General features: G+C 42.8%; 2 protein-coding genes across 6 annotated transcripts in view; one reads left to right on the forward strand and one right to left on the reverse strand.

The window, feature by feature from the left end:
* LOC142563804 (venom metalloproteinase antarease-like TserMP_B) overlaps positions 1 to 6322 on the forward strand; it is a 63448-nt gene extending 57126 nt beyond the window's left edge. Inside the window, exon 11 of one of the 2 annotated variants that reach the window (XM_075674423.1) lies at positions 6086 to 6322. In XM_075674423.1, the coding sequence (XP_075530538.1) occupies positions 6086 to 6112 (27 nt within the window). In that variant the 3' untranslated portion in view covers positions 6113 to 6322. The remainder of the gene's footprint in view (positions 1 to 6085) is intronic. The other variant, XM_075674424.1, reaches the window with a different exon arrangement.
* Positions 6323 to 12798: 6476 nt separating this feature from the next.
* Positions 12799 to 23148, reverse strand: part of LOC142564420 (phospholipid-transporting ATPase ABCA3-like) — a 114240-nt gene continuing 103890 nt past the window's right edge. For all 4 annotated transcript variants that reach the window (XM_075675415.1, XM_075675414.1, XM_075675413.1 and 1 more), the window contains one exon: positions 12799 to 21328. In XM_075675415.1, coding sequence (XP_075531530.1) covers positions 21119 to 21328 — 210 coding nt within the window. In that variant the 3' untranslated portion in view covers positions 12799 to 21118. The remainder of the gene's footprint in view (positions 21329 to 23148) is intronic.

Here is a 23148-nt window from a genome sequence, read left to right on the forward strand (position 1 = left end):
AATAATATGCGCAATATTGCATCGCTGGCTGTTTGTTGTGGGTGCCAGTGTGTTGCCACGTGTTACGCTTACCTATTTCATTGTTGTTGCTTTTTCATTGTATTAGATATAATATGACACGAAGCGATTGCAGCGGCTCGCAGTTTACTTTAGGTGTCTTCAAGATAGCGCACATTCTACATGACGGAGCCGCAAATTGTTTTGTTGATTTCTTTTTCTTGGTTCATTACTTACAACCCCTACAAAACAAATGGCGAGCCTCAGTAACTTTGAATTCAAGACGGAAAGCAAGGAAATAAGCCTTTCTATTGGTGCTGATAAGCTCTTCTTCGAACAATTACAGACAGAAAGATTCGAGTCTAATTGCGATTCACACCTTTTTTACAGCAAGGCTCTGTGTGGGACTAGAAGAGCTGAAAAACATTGTGTGTGTATTTCCTGTTTTCCAAAAAAAAAAACTAAATTACTCACCAAGTTTACATTTTGAGGAAATGCGAGAAATCTTAGTGGCAATATAATGGCGATCTTTAAGTGTGCGTGTGGTTAAAGCCCTAGTTTTCAGCCTACATTCAAGCGTCATATGAATCGCTTACAGAGTTTCCTCTCTAGGATACATAGCGCAAAAAGTTTTTGACACAGGGACAAGCAGAACACAGGACAAGCGCTAGTTTCCTCGTTCGCCATGGAGTTCCAAAAATGGCAGCAATTTCGTACTTAAAAGGAATGGAGGCCGTTTTATAGATAACGTGTACTGCTTAGAAAATATTGACTCACCACTCGTTATCTCCTAATTTTCATTCTGTATACGAGGCGAGTAGATTTTTTTTCATCACCTCGGTTCACCATGTGAGGCACGTTCTTGGTATTTCGTTGAAGTAGTAAGAACGCTGGCGAGGAAGAAGCGATAAATGTTTAGTTTGTGAAAGTTAGTTACAGCTTTCTTTTCTTTTTTGAAAATATGCTATTGTAGCTTTCAAGAGTGTCACACTAACGCAATTTCCCACACAGGTAAACTGCACTACACAGCAAATACAATATGGGTGACACCTATTATATTGTGCTAATATTTCTCGTTTCTGACCTATTTTGAAGCATTGCATATCGTTAACAAACCTTTTTTTTCTTTTTTTCATGCGTTTCACAGCGTTCGTTACTAGTTTCCGCGGTCTCCTCGGTGAAGTAAACCAGATAGCTTGTGTATATTTGAGTGGTTAGGTTCATATTTGGGCACATTATGGGTTCTGTGTATGCAAACGTCAAAGTGTTATTGGCGATTGCGGCTTTTGCAAGAAATTATACATTGATCCGCTCCACAGCATTAAAAAAAATAATTACGAGCGGGCAAAAGCTTGCCCAGTACCTTGGCGTGATTACAAATTCCAGCAAGGTGAAACTCAGCAAATACGTGGGATCATCATCATCAGCCTGGTTACGCCCACTGCAGGGCAGAGGCCTCTCCCATACTTCAACAACCCCGGTTATGTACTAATTGTGGCCATGTTGTCGCTGCAAACTTCTTAATCTCATCCGCCCACCTAACTTTCTGCCGCCCCCTGCTACGATTCCCTTCTCTTGGAATCCAATCCGTAGCCCTTAATGACCATCGGTTATCTTCCTTCTTCATTACATGTCCTGCCCATGCCCCCCATTTCGTTTTCTTGATTTCAACTAAGATGTCATTAACTCGCGTTTTTCCCTCACCTAATCTGCTCTTTTCTTGTCCCTTAACGTTATACACATCATTCTTCTTTCCATAGCTCGTTGCGTCGTCCTCAATTTCAGCAGAACCCTTTTCCTAAGCCTCCAGGTTTCTACCCCGTAGGTGAGTGCTGGTAAGACACAGCTATTATACACTTTTCTCTTGAGGGATAATGGCAACCTGCTGTTCATGATCTGAGAGTGCCTGCCAAACGCACCCCAGCCCATTCTTACTCTTCTGATTATTTCCGTCTCATGATCCGGATCCGCCATCACTGCCTGCCCTAAGTAGATGTATTACCTTACCACTACCAGTGCCTCGCTATCTATTGTAAATTGCTGTTCTCTTCCGAGACTGTTAAACATTACTTTAGTTTTCTGCAGATTAATTTTTAGACCCACTCTTCTGCTTTGCCTCTCCAGGTCAGTGAGCATGCATTGCAATTGGTCCCCTGAGTTACTAAGCAAGGCAATATCATCAGCGAATCGCAAGTTACTAAGGTATTCTCCATTAACTTCGATCCCCAATTCTTCCCATTCCAGGTCTCTGAATACCTCCTGTAAACACGCTGTGAATAGCATTGGAGAGATCGTATCTCCCTGCCTGACGCCTTTCTTTATTGGGATTTTGTTGCTTTCTTTGTGGAGGACTACGGTAGCTGTGCAGCCACTATAGATATCTTTCCGTATTTTTACATACGGCTCGTCGACACCTTGGTTCCGTAATGCCTCCATGACTGCTGAGGTTTCGACAGAATCAAACGCTTTCTCGTAATCAATGAAAGCTATATATAAGGGTTTGTTATATTCCGCACTATCACCTGATTGATAGTGTGAATATGGTCTATTGTTGAGTAGCCTTTACGGAATCCTGCCTGGTTCTTTGCTTGACAGAAGTCTAAGGTGTTCCTGATTCTATTTGCGATTACCTTAGTAAATAGTTTGTAGGCAGCTGACAGTAAGCTGATCAGTCTATAATTTTTCAAGTCTTTGGCGTCCCCTTTCTTATGGATTAGGATCATCTTAGCGTTATTCCAAGATTCCGGTACGCTCGAGGTCATGAGGCATTGCGTATACAGGGTGGCCAGTTTCTCTAGAACAATCTCTCCACCATCCTTCAACAAATCTGCTGTTACCTGATCCTTCCCAGCTGCCTTCCCCCTTTGCATATCTCCCAAGGCTATCCTTACTTCTTCCGGCGTTACCTGTGGGATTTCAAGTTCCTCAAAACAATTTCTTTTCCATTATCGTCGTGGGTGCCACTGGTACTGTATAAATCTCTATAGAACTCCTCAGCCACTTGAACTATCTCATCCATATTAGTAATGATATTGCCGGCTTTGTCTCTTAACGCATACATCTGATTCTTGCCAATTCCTAGTTTCTTCTTCACTGCTTTTAGGCTTCCTCCATTCCTGAGAGCATGTTCAATTCTATCCATATTATACTTCCTTATGTCAGATGTCTTACGCTTGTTGATTAACTTCGAAAGTTCTGCCAGTTCTGTTCTAGCTGTAGGGTTAGAGGCTTTCATACATTGGCGTTTCTTGATCAGACCTTTCGTCTCCTGCGATACTTTACTGGTATCCTGCCTAACGGAATTACCACCGACTTCCATTGCACACTCCCTAATGATGCCCACAAGATTGTCGTTCATTGCTTCAACACTAAGGTCCTCTTCCTGAGTTAAAGCCGAATACCTGTTTTGTAGCTTGATCTGGAATTCCTCTATTTTCCCTCTTACCGCTAACTCATTGATCGGCTTCTTATGTACCAGTTTCTTCCGTTCCCTCCTCAGGTCTAGGCTAATTCGAGTTCTTATCATTCTGTGGTCACTGCAGCGCACCTTGCCGAGCACGTGCACATCTTGTATGATGCCAGGGTTAGCGCAGAGTATGAAGTTTATCTCATTTCTAGTCTCGCCGTTCGGGCTCCTCCACGTCCACTTTCGGCTATCCCGCTTGCGGAAGAAGGTATTAATTATCTGCATATTATTCTGTTCCGCAAACTCTACTAATAACTCTCCCCTGCTATTCCTATTGCCTATGCCATATTCCCCCACTGCCTTGTCTCCAGCCTGCTTCTTGCCTACCTTGGCATTAAAGTCACGCATTAGTCGCCCAATACGTGGGATAAACTATGGTAAATCAGTTTGCTAAAGAAAATTTGTGTAAATCAGACAGATCTTTTGTAAGAAATTACATTAGCAAGTGATCAAAGCATCAGGAGGAACCTTTAGCTCAGGGGCTCCTATCTAAATGCATGGAAAGGAGAAATCTTTTTCTTGGCAACGATTCTGCGCCAGATTTCATGAGCACTGTCGCATTAAAAAACATAATATCCAGTGATTGTAGCAAGCGGATTTTTCATTTAGACCATCGATTTCCTAAAACTTGCTGGAAATCGCACGATTTTAGAAAACGAAACTATCAAGTGTACAACTCTAACTGAACAATAAAAAATCGCATCACAATTCCGTCAATTACATATAATAGTACATCCAAAGGAAACAATCGATGTGTTATACATAGCTCTCATATTTACAAATATGTGAGTAGGCTTTTTGCAAAACCATTGTAAATAATGTTACAAATTCGAGTAATATGTAAGTTGATCCAATACATTTGTGCGCTTTGGATGATCTAACGGGTGCAGTTTACAGAACTACGCTACCTCTTCCTGGTACCGAACTACGGATTGGTAAACTTCGTACTTCCACTTCTTTTTAGTCGTACCAATTTTTGAGAATGCCCAGTGGTTATCTCAGAAAACGATTCGGGCCCGAGCTAACGCTTCCTCTTAAATGGTCACACAAGGGTCTTTCCGAGTGCCCCTTACACTACGTTCATATTTGGCAAAGATAATGAACATTTTAGGGTTAATATATTGACAATGTTTAAAGTGTTTTGGTTAAGGTATTTTAAAATAAATACGCATTTAAGCGCTATGGGGTGTTCTGAGTAAGTTTTAGGGGTGGTGCATAGTTGAATACGCATTATGGAATAACTCTAAAGCCCCAGAGATCGAAATGAGTGAAAATCAAGGGACCACTATGGAATACTCGACTGCGAAGGCAAATGTGTGCGCAACAGATACAGCCTTTGTGTAAAATGTTTTAAGAAGTGTTCAAAACTGTCGTACCGCCGTTATCGGCTCTTTCGCAATGTCATAAATCAGTCACCTTATGGTCATTATTTCGCAAGATCTTAATAGTCCTCGCTGAATTAGAAGTGCTATCAATATTTATAGAAACCTAGTTTATCGATATTTCTTTGCTATATGCTATATACGAAATTCCCACGGTGCCCTCGCAGACATAAACGAGGCACCTTTTTTTTTTTTTTTTTGGTAAACGCAAGAACCAAGTAGTGAGCGGAACTCTTTGGCGAACTTTTGTACAAATGTAATTGAGTTTACATCAAATTCAGCCTTCGGAAAAATGTGAAACGAGTGTCCTTAAGTGTTTTACGATCGTTATCACCTAAGCATCCCAATGTGCGGATAAAACTGTACGTTAAATCCAGTTTATGTTCGGTGTAAATGTGGCCTAAATATAATATCTAGGGAAACTAACGTCCTTGGCGTAACAATTGTGTTTCAACATATTACCTAACCCTCCTATTTCTTTAGTTTTATGCGTTTCGGTAGGTATGTAGTGCCATTTACTGGTGCTTTGGTGAACTAAACATAGCACCTTGCTTATATTTTGAAGAGCCATCCTAGAGGTAATGTGTATGCGAGCTCAAATTGTGTGCAGTAATTACTGTTTTAGCTTTCAATTATGTGTGCAAGCATTGCTGAACTGTATAGGTGTTGTTTACGAGAAAAGAAAAAGCAGAATTTATAACACTGCCCTGCAAGTATTACGAACCCACTCGAGATCCAATTTAGCGAAAATCGTTGCCACGGTCATCATGGCCAATTTTCTCGCCAAGCAAAATGTGTGCTCATGATTCACTGCTTTTTCAAACAATTCGTTTAACAAGTGCTCAAGAGCCTTATATGCGGGCAAGGCTTCAAACAGGCCAGTCGTATGAGGACAGCGTTCTAAACTGCGCCTTTTCTAAAAGCATAGGCAACTTAAGTTCTTCTTGCAACTTACAACTAGGAACTCCTTGCATAAAATTTGGGTTGGTGCTAGTCAGTGCGTAGTATGTTTAAGATGAAAAAAATTCAGCGCGAACACCGAGGACAACCCTCAAAGAAGAGACGAGACAAGCAATGGCGCTCCTTGGTTGTAAACTACGTCAGCATCATCATCAATACCATTAGCTTAATTACATCTGACTTGAATGAAGAAAACCTTGCTTTTCATTTGTGGTAGTGGATTAGTTTGCAGCAGCATCACTTAATGTGTACGCATTACGTTTTTTTTTATTCTTTCCAGAAATGCCAGTGGGGATATTGCCGGTGAAACATTAAAAGAGCACTGCCAATGACAAGCAGAACGGGATTACTTGTTGAGTAATCATTCATCCTGCTTTACAATAAATATTTTAGCAGTTTCATGTAGTTTAGCGCTCAAAGGTGTGATGAAAGAGCCTATGGTGCCTTGCCTTTTTTATGGCTCGCGTTCTTCCCGATACATCGAGGCACTGTGTAAACGATTCTGCTTCCACTTTTAATAGAGCCAATGAATAACCTTCACTATAATTCTGTGCCTAAAACTATTTTTACTGCCTCAAAATAGCTGCTGCCACCCAATGACGTACATGCATGAAAGAAACAACAAGCTTCACAGCTTCACCAACATGCGCGTTTCCAAAAACAACTTGGCCTCAGCCGACGCGATCGTACGCAACATACACAAAGCTGGCCGCAACACAGGCTAGGCGTTCGCAGAATGCCTTCTACTCGCACTCAAGACAAATGCGTGGGTGCAAAACTTGTTTTCATTCGTTCAAAATTTTCGAGTTCCTGGTTTTTGAGCTCCTCGAAGTCAACTTTTGCCGTTCTGACGGCGCAAGCAAAACACTCCCGCGTTATCACTCTTGGCAATCGCTCGTCGCGTTTTCGACAAGCGGGAGTACCTTGAGTTCCGAAAGAAGGTGTATGCTGCGGGGCCATATATAGAAATCGTCTTAAACTTGTCTCACTAAGATTCAGTACACCCGAAACTAAATGCGTCACACGGCCGAGCTGCTTTTCGCTAACTGCGTCAAAGCACCGGGCGCGACCACTGTGCTTGAAAAGTACCCAAAAAAGTAACGAAGTTAGTTGCAATAATGTTCGGAGTCAGAGAAAGCGCTAAAACTTGTCCCAGCAAGATTCGGTACACGCGAAACTAACTGCGTCACACGACCGAGCTGATATTCAACTCCGTCGCAAAGCCGGGTGCAGCGAGCGAGCCCAAAAACTACCGAAATAAGTTACAATAATGATGAGGCTCACAGAAAGCGTCGCAAACATCTCCCAGTATGAGTACAACTAAAATTAAGTATACGTCAAGACAGCCGAGATGTTTTTCGCTAACTGCGTTACAGCTCTCGGTTCCGTGCCGTAAAAGCCTATATATTGAACTGAAATGCATCGCAGACTGTCAAGCAAAATTCCTCACCTTGCTGTACTCCAACAGTGCAGTGGTGCCGTGTTGAAGTGCAGAAGGAACGCAAGAATACGCCGGGAACCCAACGAACCGGAAAGAGACGGGTCGCCGAACAGGCGAACATCACATGTACAGCCTGCCTCGCTCGCTTCGATGGCCTGTCTGGCGCAGGACGCATGTATCTGGCGCGTGTGGCGTTGCTGTTAGCTTGTTGCTAGGTGACGCGAGAAAAATAAGTCGCAAAAAGTGTAAGTTCATTCATACGCAAAACATTTTTTTTATTTTTGGCGGGAAAGAATTTCAGAAAAATAAAACCCTGCGAGTTCATTTCACATTCTGCGTGACGTGTTTCCCAGTGCCAGTTTTCTCCGAGTGTCCCCGCTTGTTAAATTTCTTTATGATTGAGCCGTGATCGGCAGTTCCCCTTGCGCCCGATCGCGAAATGTGCAGTTAATGCCGGAGCAGAACACCGCCCCCCTCTCCCTCCCATTGCCCCCGCGGCCTTTCGCGCGACGGAAGACGGCGCGTTTTCTCTCCGCTTTCTTCCTTCGCGCGCGCCAGCTTGAGCTGCGATCTTCGGAATCCCTCGCCTGCTTTCTCTCGCACATAAGGCATTCGACGCGCGGCGACGGTGTTGTCGCCCACGGCGACGGTAGAAATGCGTCTGGAGTGTCCATATCATTGCTATCGCAATTATATAGGACTGGCACGCATACGCTAGCGCGTAACCTGCGTTCGCTAAATGAAACATCACTGTAACCTCTTCCTTTTTTTTTTTTTTTTAGAGCGCAGCTATGAGGCGTCCGTACCTGTGGTGAGCGTCGGTGTGCCTTAACCGAGCGAAAGAGCACAGAGAAGGATAAAAGAGCGAACGCAGTGAAAGACGGCGATAGCGAAGAGAGCAAAGAGAGCGCGAGGAGCAAAGCTGAGGAGGAGGGTGCAGCGGAACTATGTGGCGAACGCGTCAGAAAAAAAAAAATCCTAGCGCCGCGCAAGACGGACTCTGCGGCGACGATGGCTACGAGACGGCGCCAGAGTAGCACGCGTAGTCTGTATGGAAACAAAGTGCTGCATGAGCGGAGGTCTGTCTTCGGCTGCTGCTGTGAATTGCGCCCACGCGTCACCGACGCGCTGCCTCTCGCGATTTCCCGATTACCGAGGGAGTCGCGCCACACTTCGCTCCGTTTGTAATGTGCCGCACGAGAAAGATTGTCCGCGCCAGCCGATATATCGCGAAATAAAAAAAGCGTATAGAGATGGGCTCAAATTTCGCTTAGGAAGTATCGTAATCGTCGGTAGTTTTTTTTTTTCTTTTTTTCCCTTCTTTCAAAGGACTTACCCTCTGACCCTGCTCTGACGTCATTGTGGCCTCGCATGTTCCGACACTCTGCAACACTTTTAGGATACACATTGGGACCTTTGCAATTTCGGGCAAACAGCACCCCTTGCAACTGCTGCATGCACCATATATGTAAGATGACAAGCTTAAGTTGTCATCCGAAAATTGACAGCAAAGCACTGGGACAATCCGGATAATCGCCACAGACGACTCCAGAGATTGGACCCTACCATGAATTTTAGGCTACCACCGAAAATTCAACGAAGCTGTGCCAGTCTTCTGCACAGACTAAGGCTGGGGGTAGCGTTTACGCGCGGATACGTGCACCTCATGCGACGCACCGAGTCTCCACATTGTGAGGTGTGCAATGTGACTGAGACTATAGGTCATGTGCTTTGTGACTGCCCTAAGTACGTGGAAGAGCGTGAAAGGTTGGACAACGACCTTACGCGTCTCGACAGCGCACCGTTGTCGGATGATGTTCTTTTAGGCCCTTGGCCAAATGCTCAATCGAGTTTGAAGGCCATCCAGGCATTACTGAACTTTTTAAAAATTACTGGCCTGGATTGCAGACTTTGAGCATGCCAAATTGCTTGCCATATCTTCTACATCTTCCTTCTATCGTCGTCGTCACCCATCATGCACCTCTTTCTTCCCTCTTTCTTTCCCTCTTCCCCTTCCCCCAATGCCGAGTAGCTGGCTAGAGGAACATACCTCAGGCCGACCTCTCAGCATTTCGTATCATTAAACTTCTCTCTCTCTCTTAAGTTTAGGGACCGATTACAGGGCATCGACCAAATTACTTTATTGACTGATCGTTGGGTGCAGCGCCTGAAGCAATACACTGGCTATTAGGGCTGTCGTAAAGGATCACTTCGGAATAATTTTGACTGCATGGGGCTTATGGACGTAAAGCCTGGAGTCGAGCGCTTCTACAACGAAATAACAATTCTGTCCCGGTAGCTATGCGGTGCGAGACCTTTACAACGAAGTGACCCGTATAATGAATTTCGGAGAGCTCAAGCACTTCGTTATAAAGGCGTCCGACTGTGCACTGCTCTTGCTTTCTGGCCCCTTTGGAATGCGACTACCGCAGCTGGGAATCCAACCCGCGACTTCGTGTTTAGCATCACATCGCAAAATAAACTAAGCCAAGGCGGTTGATGCAGGCACACACTAAAGAAACTACACTGTTCAGAAATCGCTGTGTCCGACATTAGGATATAGCACAGAGAAACTATACGCAGAACTTTCCGAATTTGGCGTCTAACTACGCAAGAAATGATTCGTGGTGAAACTTTTGTGTTTCTGCGCAAGCACAATTCTTTCCTGCATTTTTAGGCACATTTTTAGGCCTTCTTTTCCATTAAGAATTACCTAGCATCGACAAGACAATGCCGCTATGAAGTAAGAGAAAGGTACATGATATTTCGCATTTCTTTAGAGGCGCAATGCTCATGCGGGTGGGCATCGCGAAAATGAATTGTACAGGAACGTTCTCTTTACAGCACGTTAAAGGGCCGGCCTTTCTTTTTTCTCGCGTGCTTCCTCTGCACGAAGAAATTTACGTTCACTATTGCGATTTGGTGGCACATAAGGTCACCTAACATGCGAAAATAAATATACTAGCTGGCAAGCGCAGGTCTCAAAAGAGCACCCGAGAATATTTTAATAAGATCTCCTCTGCCAGGGCATAAGTGCTACACTGTAAATGGAAATAACTCTCCGGTGGGAGCATAATGCTTGTCCTCTAGACTGTAAACGAAAGTAAACCCGCCTGGGAGTTTGTAACAGGTGATGTGCCCTAAAATCTCTCCATCCTTTATTGCGATGTATGGGAGCAATACAGTGGCATTCCCTCGTTTCCCTCCGTTGGCTAGCTGCGGGAGGATTAAGGCGACATGACGCCATTTTGCTCCGCTTGAAAATCTTGTTCCCTTGTGAGAACTCCGCATAGAGTTTTAAAAAACTCCCCCCGTGGGAACAGGTTGGTCACGTGGCGCTTCCCATGAGGTTGTGCGCCGTGCCAGCGTCCGGCCGCGTTCGGCGGAGTCGGCAGTGCTCATGCCCGACGGTTGTTTACATTTGTGAAGTGGCCTTCCGTGACAGCTTTTCGTCAATTCGTTTCCCGTATTACCTCGCAGAAGATGTTGTAGGCGTGCCTGAAGCTCACTGTATCTCAGCTTCAGGTACGTTAGCTGTGGTTACTTAGCTGACAACAATGAATGCAAGAGCAACATTTTCAAGTGCGGAAAAAGCTTGGGTATCATTCAAAGCCTCTCATCGACTCGTGATGTCGGCTCAAGTTTCTGGCTGTGCTTTCGTGTTGCGTGACCTGGGCTTGTGTTCTTCAGTACGTGAAATGCGACTTTTATTTCCTCGGGAGTACGTGCTGTCGACGTCCAGTGTAATATTTGAAGTGCAACTCGCGCATGCGCACTGGCTTCGACGCTATTAAAGCGAAGCTTTCTATGTCTCACTCATTCGTCCGTGAGCGCCGAAAACGCACTGCAGAAAAGCCGACTTACACACCTGCGTAGAACACTACAGTTTACATTCGCAGTTGCAGCGATAAGAACAATGGGAACAATGTCATGCTCCCGACCAATAGGAAAACGTCATGCTAACCAGAGGAACTGCATATATCTGCATTGCATGACGCGCGTCGCGCAATGCATTCCCCGCCGTCCCCATGGGCAGGTCACGGGCGCAGCGCACGGCAGAAGAGGCTGCCGTACGCGAACGTAATCGCGAGCGCGATCGTACCCGTAAGGCCGATCCCGTGTATCGGCAACGACATGCAGAAGCCATGCGTATCCATAGACAATAGGTTCCGAGCGTGCGCATCAACGAGACAGAAGCAAGATGTCATCGCCGTGCTCATCCCGAGGTTCGCAACCGGGATGGGATGGAAAACTTTATTTGGTCCTGCAAGTAGTCATAATTAACCACTAAGCGGGCCGCTCCCACGTCGGGACCGGAAGGCCAAGCCTCACGGCCACGTCGTGAGCCTGCTGGACAGCCCAGAATTGTTCATCCAGGTCCAGGCTGCGAAGTGCAGCGTCCCACCTGGACGCGTCCTTGACCGACGAGTCTTCAATTCTTTCGCAAGACCAGAGCATGTGTTCGAGCGTGGCTAAAGCACCACAATCCTGGCACTTACATTACGCTTGGTACTTATCCTTGCCCACGGAGGCTGAACATGATTTATCCCGAGTCGCAAGCGGGAGAACGCGGCCTAACTCCAGCGAATCGACGAGGAACCACCTGAAACGATGAAACTCTTAAGGTGGTTCCGCGTCGATTCGCCGGCGTTCGGCCGCGTTCTCCCGGTTGCGAACTTCCGTCTCGTTGATGCGCACGCTCGGATCGGATTGTCGACGGATACGCATGGCTTCTGCATGCCATCGCCGATACACGGGATCGTATCGTGTCAGACTCCCGTGACCGTTCATAAATCACAAGGGGCTATGCAATTTAATGAAATGTGCCTTCATTCAACTTCAACGTTCAAAAAATACAATCCTAGACAAGCAATCAAATCGCATATGCGGAGCATCGGGTCGCTCAGCATTTCTTGGGTTCGTTGCGTGGTCATTTGCTTTGGACATTGAATTTGATTCAGTTTGCACTGTGGGAGAGTTTCGTGTTCAACCAAGGAACTGATTTTTTTCTTTGGGGCCCCTATTCGAAACTCTCTATTTATCGTTTCTTTTTTTTTTCCATGAGCGCCACTTCCTGCCGCTACTTTTATTCCCTCTTTCAGAGAGACAATGTTCACCGACCTCCAGCGGAGCACATATCCCCCTCTCCCATTCTCGTCGTCTCGGACACTTCCACAAAAAGAACGTACAGTGACACATCAACCAGCTGAAACACGGTGCAGACTCGCATTCCTCCACCGACAGTCAATAGCGCATTATCTTTCTTTTCAATTCTACACCCTCACCACTAACACACCCTCCGGAGACACCTTGCCCACTTGCCTTACCTGCCCTCCCCTTTACAAGAGCCATGCCTGTATATACTGTGCCAAAGAGAGCACATACCACCTTGAAAAAGACGAGTCCACTTGTCGAAATGTTGGCTCCTGCTCTCACCTTGTTCTCGTGTTGCTCAATGTACTTCCTGTAAGTGTCAATGCTAATGTCATTGCCTGAACGCATGGATTTCGTGGCATGAGCATATGAAGTTGCAGAAAGAACAGATTCTGTCATAGTTTCAACAATGGTTTATTTTGAGTGCTGCTTGAAAATAGTTATTACAAAGCATCACAGTGGGCATAGACAGGGCAAAGCATTCGCAGCGAGAATACAGTTCGTGAGGTGAAGAAAACATGACAGGTAATAAAAGGAAACTAACCAAACATTGACTAGGACAGAGCAGGACTAAAAAATGAAAATATAATGACAATAAGTTGGTAAATACTTCACAAATAAGGTGAACTGCCAAATAAGACTGAATAAACATCTTTATGTGCTTTGGTAGCAATGGTTTAAGTGACAACCAGGAATTGGTAAATTCAAATGGTTATTTTTGCAGTGTGCTACATTAAGACAACTTTTTGCATACCACTGAAGTGTCAAATCCCTTGCTTCCCTGATGAATGTTACAGAAGTTTTTTGGAATTAATATGGAACTAGATTCGATATCACTTCTGTAGGATTCATACATAAGATATTTCAAAAATGTGGAATTATTAGACCACATATGGAATAATCTTAGTAGGAATAGTACCAAAGTTTGCTAAAGGAGTCTCTCAAAGAGATCAGAAAGAAAGTGCCAAAATATTTTTAAAATAGTTAAGGGATTTTACGTGACAAAACTACTTTCTGATTATGAGGCACGCCATAGTGGGGGACTCCGGAAATTTGGACCACCTGGGGTTCTTTAACATGCATATAAATCGAAGTACCCGGCTGTTTTCGCATTTCGCCCCTATCGAGATACAGCCACCGTGGCCGGGATTCGAACCCATGACTTCGCGCTTAGCTGCCCAACATGCAAAAAAAGAAACTTATTCATCAGGTCATTATAATGCAGACCTATCAATGAAGCAAAAAAAGATAAAAAGATGTTGCTGAATATATTCACAGAAAAAATACATGGCTAACACTAGACAGTCATCTCCGATCTGCAGTATAGACAATGTTGAACGTACCAGGTGAATGCTTAATACTTATTTCAGAGTAACCAAGGCATCACCTAGACTATTACCTCTCCATCTCATACTCAAGCACCAAACTGGTCATGTGAAAACATGCTGATCTGGTCAGAACATGCATTAGCCTTTACCACGGATTCTTTGCTATGATGTTATTCTTGCAGTGTCACTTATTGTGACTTGAAACTCCACTCAGGATAATAACTGTGCCCCGCCCTACAGCAACAAGCAATGATAACCTAACTGCAATACAATACATGCATTACAAACAATTTATGCATTCTCCAAATTACATTACAAAATATTGCATCATAATTCTTTCAATAGTCATATATAACAACTGCATAAGTTTTATTTGTGCGTCACCAGGCATCCAAAGATAACACTGAGCATATTAAAAGCAACCATGATCACTATCTTAAATGTGAAAAAAAAAAGGTCAATACCCTTGTGCCTTCAAACCAATGTTTGACTATAAATAGGGCGAACTTTTTTGGCAAGACTAATGGTAGTACTTACCAGTACTGCACATTCAACTAAGTATATTGAGATGAATGGCTGCATGCACCGATTTTGTTTAAGCTAGAGAAAATGGACGGCATTAAAGCAGCATGATGGCACTGTGGAAACTTTGACAAGATGTTTTCAGAGCTTGCGCACTATTTTGTGTAGTTTGTTGAGTGCCGATGTAAAAGCCATCAGCACAGCATCCCAACAGGCTACTTAATATACTGCAGATAAAAACACACTCAAGACCAGCGGCACAAACATTCCAAAGTAGAGCAGTAGAAATCACGGACACTGAAACATTTTTTTTTCTTTACAGCTTCATCTTCTCCTACCTTTACCTTACAATAAGATTCCTCATTTATAAGGCGACGTGTCAATTGAAGAATAAACGAAGACAAAATTTCAAAACAGAAGCCCACCACCTGTTCAATATATCATCAGGAAGATACTGTATAATGACCAGTATGAATAATAGGAAGTGACAAAATATCAGAATTTTTTGCTTCAGCACACATGTGAAAGTACATGTCATGCTTAATTCTTCTCCCCCAAGTTAAGAATTTCGTGCGAGAAATCTGCATCAACAGGACAATCTAATATATTGAATAATAACACTGGTAGTGTGGACTTTGTGCCCTAATTAATTAAACGATGCACTGTTCATAGGGTGTGAAAGAGATCAACGCAACCTTTTATGATGACAATGGCAACATGACAAGTGATTTCATCTTCCTAGAAACATATTCCAAGAAAAAGAAAAGAATGTGTGTTTATATTTGACAAAACTATGTCACTTATGAAAATAAACAAAATATATAGAGTCATATAACAGGGCGCTGATATTATTTTGCTTCTCTTGAGCCTCTAAAGAAAAAAAATTTAGAGCTAGAGTTAAAGTTAGAATTAGAGTTAGATGCAATAAACAAAGAAGATTGGTTGCATGTTATTTCATACATTTACTACGCAAAAGAGTATTTCATTATAAAGAAAGAAGGCTAAAAGCGAGATGCCTATGCGTAACTAAAAAAGTACAACTGAAAAGTTACGCATAAGGCCCTTATCCATAACTGAAAACAATATTATTCTCACAAATGCAAAGACAGTCTAACGTAAAACATTATTGCAACATCCAATCACAAGCTTTTGATGCAATCAAGGTATCCTTCCCCTTCCATGTGCATAAACAGCATACCACAGTAGACTTCTGATTAACATTCCAGTGGAAAATAGGATTTTTCATTGTCAACACTGGCTTGGGAACTTTATGGACATGTTTGCCAGGTAAATTTTGATGGATGTAACAAGAAATACACAGTTACCATTATTTACAGTGGATGGCACCAGTAAACTAGATCCCCTCATAAACAGCTCAAGCAAGTTTGCCTTCAGTGCCACATTTTTTATCTACTTTTCCCATCTTGCGAACAAATTATGCACAACTAAACATGCATTCCTAAGTGAAAGGCCTAATTTTACATCAGCTTACTGTTCTTGCCCCTTACTTCGACCGAGATGACCGAGCTTAGCAAACAAAAACGAAGCAGCATGGCGAGCACTAAACATTGCTCTACTTGTTAATTCTTGTGCTGTTTCAGCGGACACTAATAAATGCATCACATTTCGCAAACATGCGTTTGCAGTTTTTGCAACGACTTGCAGCGTTTATTAGCACCATGCATTCACTGAATTTGCAACATGCAGTACACTTATAGTGTCTCAAGAATGAGTGAAAACACAAAAGAATATAGTGGCCTAATTTGCTAGCAAATGAAAAGTACAGTCCACTTCTTTTAATTCTACCTTGATGGAACAAGCGAAACAGATTGAATTATATGGAGGGTCGAATTAAACATTGTGAAAAAACAACAAAACACAATGTCAATTCATTTAGCAATATTTGCTCGAGTCTAACGTGCCACTTAATCAAATGCGCGTCCCTTTCTTTGTGCCCAAAGAAAACAAACATAGACATGACATTAAAGCCCCTAATCAAAGTGTTCTTCCGAGCTCTCCTATACCCTCCACCACGTGACCGGCTTCTCACACTTCACACATACTTTTTCCCAATTTGACACTCCTATGCTAACGCATTAAAAATGAGCAAAGGTCTGCTATGTGTTGTACAACGGCGGCCGGTTTCCTAAAATCAGCTTCCCTGCACAGTTTCTAAGAGTCGGCTTTGCCGTTGTACACTTGTGTTACACGGGAAAGCATACCAATGCCGTGAAGGCAGCTTTGGTTTCTTATTTGACTGCACTACGGCAGATATTTCCAGCCCAATTTTGTTGAAAAGAAATTGTTTTGCTGAAAGGGCAAAGCAATGAGTGCAATAGCAACATGTCAGAATAATACATGAAGTGTAAGAGTCATAGCTGTAGGGGCAGTATGAATTGAACGTAAGCTATGTATAAACGAGCTGTTGTGCTAGGGATCCTCTGTTTGAATACTGCTATTATACAATTTAATTTGCTTATTAGTTAAAGCCAACACCTTTCTTAGCGACTTTACTACCACTTTTCTGCATCAGGTATGTTTCAAACCTCTTTCCTGGGCCTATCCCAGAGGTAGCGCACAGATGTGCCAATAAAATTACATCATTTTCAAGTTTGAGCTCTGTTATTGTTTCGCACTTCGAGTATTTAAACCTCAGAAGACTTAAGATATAAGACATGCGCTGTCAGTGTTCTGTTTAATGACATTTCTTTGCGGGCTACCATTCTCAAAATTCAGAGGAATAATTTTGTCAATAATGCAAGACCTGGCATGAGCAAATTTAGTGACAGAATGGTGTGGCAATATAACTTCCACATACCGCATGTCATATAGCAAGACGTGGGACATAGCATACATTTATCTAAATATATACGGAACCTCACGGTGATGCGGACGCTAAAAATTCGTTTGAAGTGTATATGTAATTGTTATGACAATAAAAAAGGAGCAATTCAGAATCAGCCAAACACCATAAGGACATTGAGAGCTTTGGTAATAATTGCTTGAAAATGTTCCTAGGGCCAGCTGAAAATGGGCATTTTTGACGGGAGATGACGTGTGTTCAGCACATTTGTTATTCCCTAAACTCCACCGAGACAGATGCTGACACTAAAGGAGTTGCTAGCAGGGTCACCATACACCTTTAACAGATGTACACCCTTAAGGGTGTGTATTTGCCACACAACAATAATCATCATCTGTCTTGCCTGCGTTTCCTTTCTTGAAAACGCTGCGCTCGCTACTTTCCTGTTGAGAATGCTCTGTCATGCTGATAATGTGAATGCCATTTGTGATTTGGAACTACCAGGCTCGCAGCGTTAAAGGAAATCCGGACAAGATAGATGACGATTATTGTTGTGTGGCAAGGTATGACCCAAAGGGTGTAATTTTGTTTAAGAGTGTAGGGGTGAGGCCCGTGCATGCTAGCTTATCAGGCTTGAATTATCCGGTGAAGGCTAATTTTAGGATCAAAATAACGAACGTTTGGGGCCATGGAATGAAACGCTTCGCATGTTTTTAACTGCTACTGCATACAGCACGGCAGCATGAAACCATAAACGGCGAAAAGGTATTAGCGCTGTCCTGTGTCTCTGTAATGTCCCTGTCTTTTTGAATTGCGCTAGAGGCTTTGCCATTATGAGTAAACAGTACCAACTAGCCCAAGAATCAGCCTTGATGAAAAGGTGGTGGTGAAATAACGGCATAAACACAGACAACAAGTATAAAGATACTCCGGGTGCTTCCTTGGGCACAGCTGCTGCATCCTTTTTTAAATTTTAACAACAGGCAAAGGACACTGCGGCAAAGCAAACTTTACTAGTGCCTTTTGGTCTACTACTGCTGAGACCCAGCCTGAACACACTTTAAGCATACTCTTGATTCTTTAGCAGAATTCTTTAGTACCATATGTCCTGTATTCCAAGAATTTTCCGACTTTTAAAATTTCACGTCTGCTAAATACCTCTACTGAAAAAACGCCATGCGTCTGCATGCCAACCCTAATGGCGGCTCTACATGAAATGACTCGACATTTTAAGTAAATAAAAGGTAACTGTTGCCACACCCATGACAGTTTCAACAACACTAGTCCTAAACAGGCAGCATCTGTGCATCCATAGAAAGAAGTTTACAAAACCACTTACTTTTGCAATGTGAAAAACATCAGGCAAAAAAATTTGGGAAAGCTTAACATATTTAAATATTCTTTTCTTTCTATATTTTGTCAAAAAAGACCAGTTCAAATGCCAGAAATAATAAGAAAACTGCATAGCAATTTATTCCGAAGAGCTTGCATTCTACAGTAAACACCCACTTGTGTGTTTGTACAGAAGTATTGCACAACACAAACACACAGAGAAACTAACAGGATACAAGCATATTAATACGCATGACAGTATTGACTGCATTTGACAATTTTTCGAATATTTAGAATACTTCAAACAAACTCGCAGTCACAACGTGCAACTGTGTTACTTTGATTACCTTGATTACCATGGGCCATGATTACCTATCACGATGCATCAATGAACTGGTACATTTGATCAGAAAGCTACAAGCACATAACTGAAGATGTGGATTACCTGGCTCACATCCCTTGAGATAATTACCAATAATAGCTGTTTTTTCACTAGACATCTTGCATACCATATATAAGCAATACAGAACCTGCCTTAAAATACAGGCAATACTGCATAGTTTACAATCATTTTGCAATATTAATGGCAGTCCGGTAATAGTGCTTTTGCTCAACCTATACAACACTATCAGCAGAACAAAAAAAGCTTAGAAAACCATATCGGAAGCTCAAAATACTACAAATTATGCTGCATTATCGTTCTTGGTAAATATATATTTTTGCCAGAGAACTTTCTTCAATGCATCTAGCAAATAGAAAATGCTAAAGCTGCTGAGCAGGTGACGCAACAAGTAACCCACCCTCCTGCAGACTATGCCACGCATCATAAACACACTGCCAAGTAAGATGACTAGGGGTGCACGAATAGTAATTTTTGATACCAAATCGAATATTAATCTAATAGTGCTAAAAGCAAATAAAATCAAACTGAATATCAAATAGCTTTTGAATAATGTTCAAATAACGAATAGCCATTGTTACAATCATTACAAAATGATGTGCACGTCCTAGTATTCTGAAGGGTAACACGTTTCTGTTATTAGATAGTACATTATGAAGCGTTGTTTATTAAAAACAAAAATGGAGCATTAGGAGCGAACAAAAGTTTTTTCGCATGCACATGACTTTTAAGAGAGTGCAAATGATCGCTGCATAGCCTGTAAAGTATGGCTACCTAAGTGACGTAGCCTGCTATACTATGGAATTTCTGACGTTTTGCCTACACTAAGCCCGCGAAGAGGAAATTTATTGTACTTTTGCTCCAATCTTCTATTTAATTAGCATAAATTAAATTATGGGGTTTGACGTGCCAAAACCACTTTCTGATTATGAGGCATGCTGTAGTGGACTCCGGAAATTTCGACCACTTGGGGTTCTTTAATGTGCACCTAAATCTAAGTACACGGATGTTTTTGCATTTCGCCCCCATCGAAATGCAGCCGCCATGGCCGTGATTCGATACCGCGACCTCGTGCTCAGCAGCCCAACACCATAGCCACTGAGCCAACCACGGCGGGTTAATTAGGTGCAGTTGACGTTTACAATTATTCTAAAAGTATTAAAGAAGTATTCGCATTTATAAATAGCAACTATTCCGAATCGATGCCTAAATCGAATAGGACACCAATTCGTTATTCGAAAGTTTCGAATATTCGCACACCCCTAAAGATGACACATGCAGCTTTCCTGCCCACCTAAAGCTCACTGGCAAAAAAGAAAAAGAGAAAAAAAACTTCAATATTGATACATTCTGATAACTGCAAGGCACCTTTTTACCTAACAAAATCACAGTGCGCAGTCACGAAAAGGTGACAGTTTTGCATGTCGCCGCGAGATCCGGCGCAATAAACTCAGCCACTTCACTCTGCCCATACTCGTGGCATCACTACGATCTCCCAAACAAGATATTTCGCACAAGCGCCCGCGCTCAGCACCGTCATCTTGAACATAAAACCCTTTCAAACGCAGAAAAGCTAGCACTGCAGAAAGCTAGCAGTGCTGCGACAACACACAACCATCATGAAAGGCAATGCAACAACATCCACACATTGTCTGACCGCAACTTGGTGGACAGAGAAGGCTGCCAGAGCCAAGAGCCCACCGCTCCCATTATCACAGCAAGATTCGATACAAACTTCCCATCTTTCACAATATACTGCTACTGGTTCAAGTAAGTAGGGCATATGCTGCAGACTTATGCAAAAGTTGTTCTTTACCATAGGCTTCCTCATCAAATTAGTATGCGTGAACAAATTGCCAGGTTTTCAATGGATAGTTAATATCACTGCAGAAGCTAGGGTAACTTTCAGACATCTGTCAATCTTCTTTTCCCAGTTGGAACCGTTCTGCCCAAATGCAAAATAGTGGGTACACTACAGATAGAGAACAAGCAAGTGAGAAATGCTGAACCAACAAACTCACTTTGAGCAACTAACCACACAATTGCCAAAAGAAATGACCTCATCCTGGATCAAACAACACTAATATGTGCCACTATTTGCAGAAAACCAACTCTCCTAAGTCAATCTTGTCCTATTCAGATGGTGTTTTCATATAGTATGTTTGCTATTATACTGAAGTTGTCAGCTCGAAATTTTAAGATACTCAACTGACAATCTGGGTTCCTTTCAGCAGCGGCTCTGTGCAACCTTCCGTGCCCACAATATTGCGGTGAAAGCGCTGGCAATGCTTGGCTGCGCTCTTTGGCCAGACGAACAGCTCAGAAAGCCAGAGCTAGAAAGGACAACACCTTCGAAAGCAGCCAACAGAGGCCTCGGTCATCGTGTCTCGCTGCGACCTCGCAAACGCAAGGAAAATTTGCTCCAGCGTGGTGTCGCTGACAATGTAGTCCTCGAACGAGAGCTCCTGCTTGAGCGACTCCAAGGTCTCGAAGAGCTGGCTCCACTTCAGGCTGGTGTCGGTGACGTGGAAGTGAAGCAAGGCCTGGAGAGAAAATGGGAAACATGACCATTAATTTTTACACTGCAAGGATACTATATTTACTCTATTACAAATAAACACTGATAAACACAAACACAGTCACTGACAGATTTCTTGGACTCCAAAAATTCAGACTTGATGGATATTCTGCACTTCATAAATGCACCGTCCGGGTTCCCATAGAGCTAATGCACTTTTGCGACCGATTTTTCAAGTGCATTGAGGTCCGAAAAAGTTTGATTTTCCGGACTAAACCACTTGTTCCGAACCACGCTACCCGATCTTGTTAAATTTTCTGTTGGCTTGGCTTCCAGCAGTCCACTCTAAAACTGCCAAGATTGGGAGGTTCGTGCTATCAAGAGAGAGTGCACGCCATTCTCCAGTCTCGGAGGCCATGCCAGCTCTTCCTTGGCTGACCAAATTCTCCAGGGGATGCAACTTTTTTTTTCTTTCTTTTTTGGTCAAGACTATTGTCATAATCACCAGGCATCATAATCATATTGTCATAATCACTAGGGGTCCAGAATTTTTTTTCTTTTCAGTTTCTGTCACCATTCTGCACATGGTTTGTCCACGAGAAGTGTGTCTCAGAGGCACTGTTCGAAGCAAATCTATAATTTGGCTGGCCATACTATATTTCAAGGAGTATTCCACTGCTGTAACAAAACCAAATATGCAAGATCTTAGAAAAACTTGGTTATAGTGATGAGAATATTTGTTCGCTGGTAGCTCTAAATACCACATTTTTGTGTGTAAAGTCAACTTCCATAAATTTAATTTTTTCGGTAAATTTTTTCTCAACCAAAGTTCCCAGCTGATGCCCATGGATTAAGTTTTATGGGCCCATACTTTTGTTAAATAAATTCTAGGATTGGCCTTCGCCAGATAATTAGAATTTGACCAGTATGTACGCAAGCGCCTGTACTCTATGCTGACTCCAATAGCGACCCTTTTAGTGGCAGCGTCTGTCATGACGGGGCTTGGGGAACAGTGAATACGTTGAACTTATGTCATCTCTCATAGACAATGCCTGTTTTCAGTGTGCCCTAGGAAAATTTCCAAGCAATAACAGCAGCTCATAATGTTTGATCACAGTAACTCGATTCTAACATGTCTTTCAAAAGAAAACTGGGCCAAAAGTTGTCTGCATGGTGCAATCGGTCACAAACCTAAACCGCTTTTGCAGCGTTCGCCTGCTCTGCCACATAACACAAATGTATTGCAGCAAGGATAATTTTAATAAACACTGTGGCAAAGCTGACCTTAAGAAATAGGCCATCATTGTGAAACTATTTTTCTTGCTAAAAAATCGGGTGTGCATTAGATTTATACTTTATTAGGAGCGTTATTGCAATTTCTACGTTAGTTTACTACTTTGCACACATTGAAAGTGAGTGTGCATTTGATTAAGAGGCCTGTTGGAATCGAGCGAATACTGCCAAATGAAACAGCAATGTGTCTTGACATTTATTCACAGGGTTTATACCAACTGAGAAAACTGGGAATTCTCAGGGATTTTGAATAGTCTGGAAATACTCAGGGAGAAACTCAGATAATCTGTGCTTCTATCAGGAAAAATTAGCTGTAACTTTATTGAAAGGGAACAAAAGTTGCACTAAGGCTGGCTCGAGTAACAGAGAGGAATCATTAACAAATTGTCTTTAGTGCTGTGTCGTCAGCTCGAGTTGCCAGTGTAGAGTGAAGGGCCGATTTTCCAGATGCCTGATTTTTGGGACATGCCCAATAATGCGGGTGGCTTCGCTGCACCACCACCTATCCCACAGAGTCAATGTATGAACGTTTGAAATTTCCGATGCAAGCAC

The sequence above is a fragment of the Dermacentor variabilis genome, chromosome 11, assembly GCF_050947875.1.
Source record: "Dermacentor variabilis isolate Ectoservices chromosome 11, ASM5094787v1, whole genome shotgun sequence".
In the NCBI taxonomy this organism is placed as follows: Eukaryota; Metazoa; Arthropoda; class Arachnida; order Ixodida; family Ixodidae; genus Dermacentor; species Dermacentor variabilis.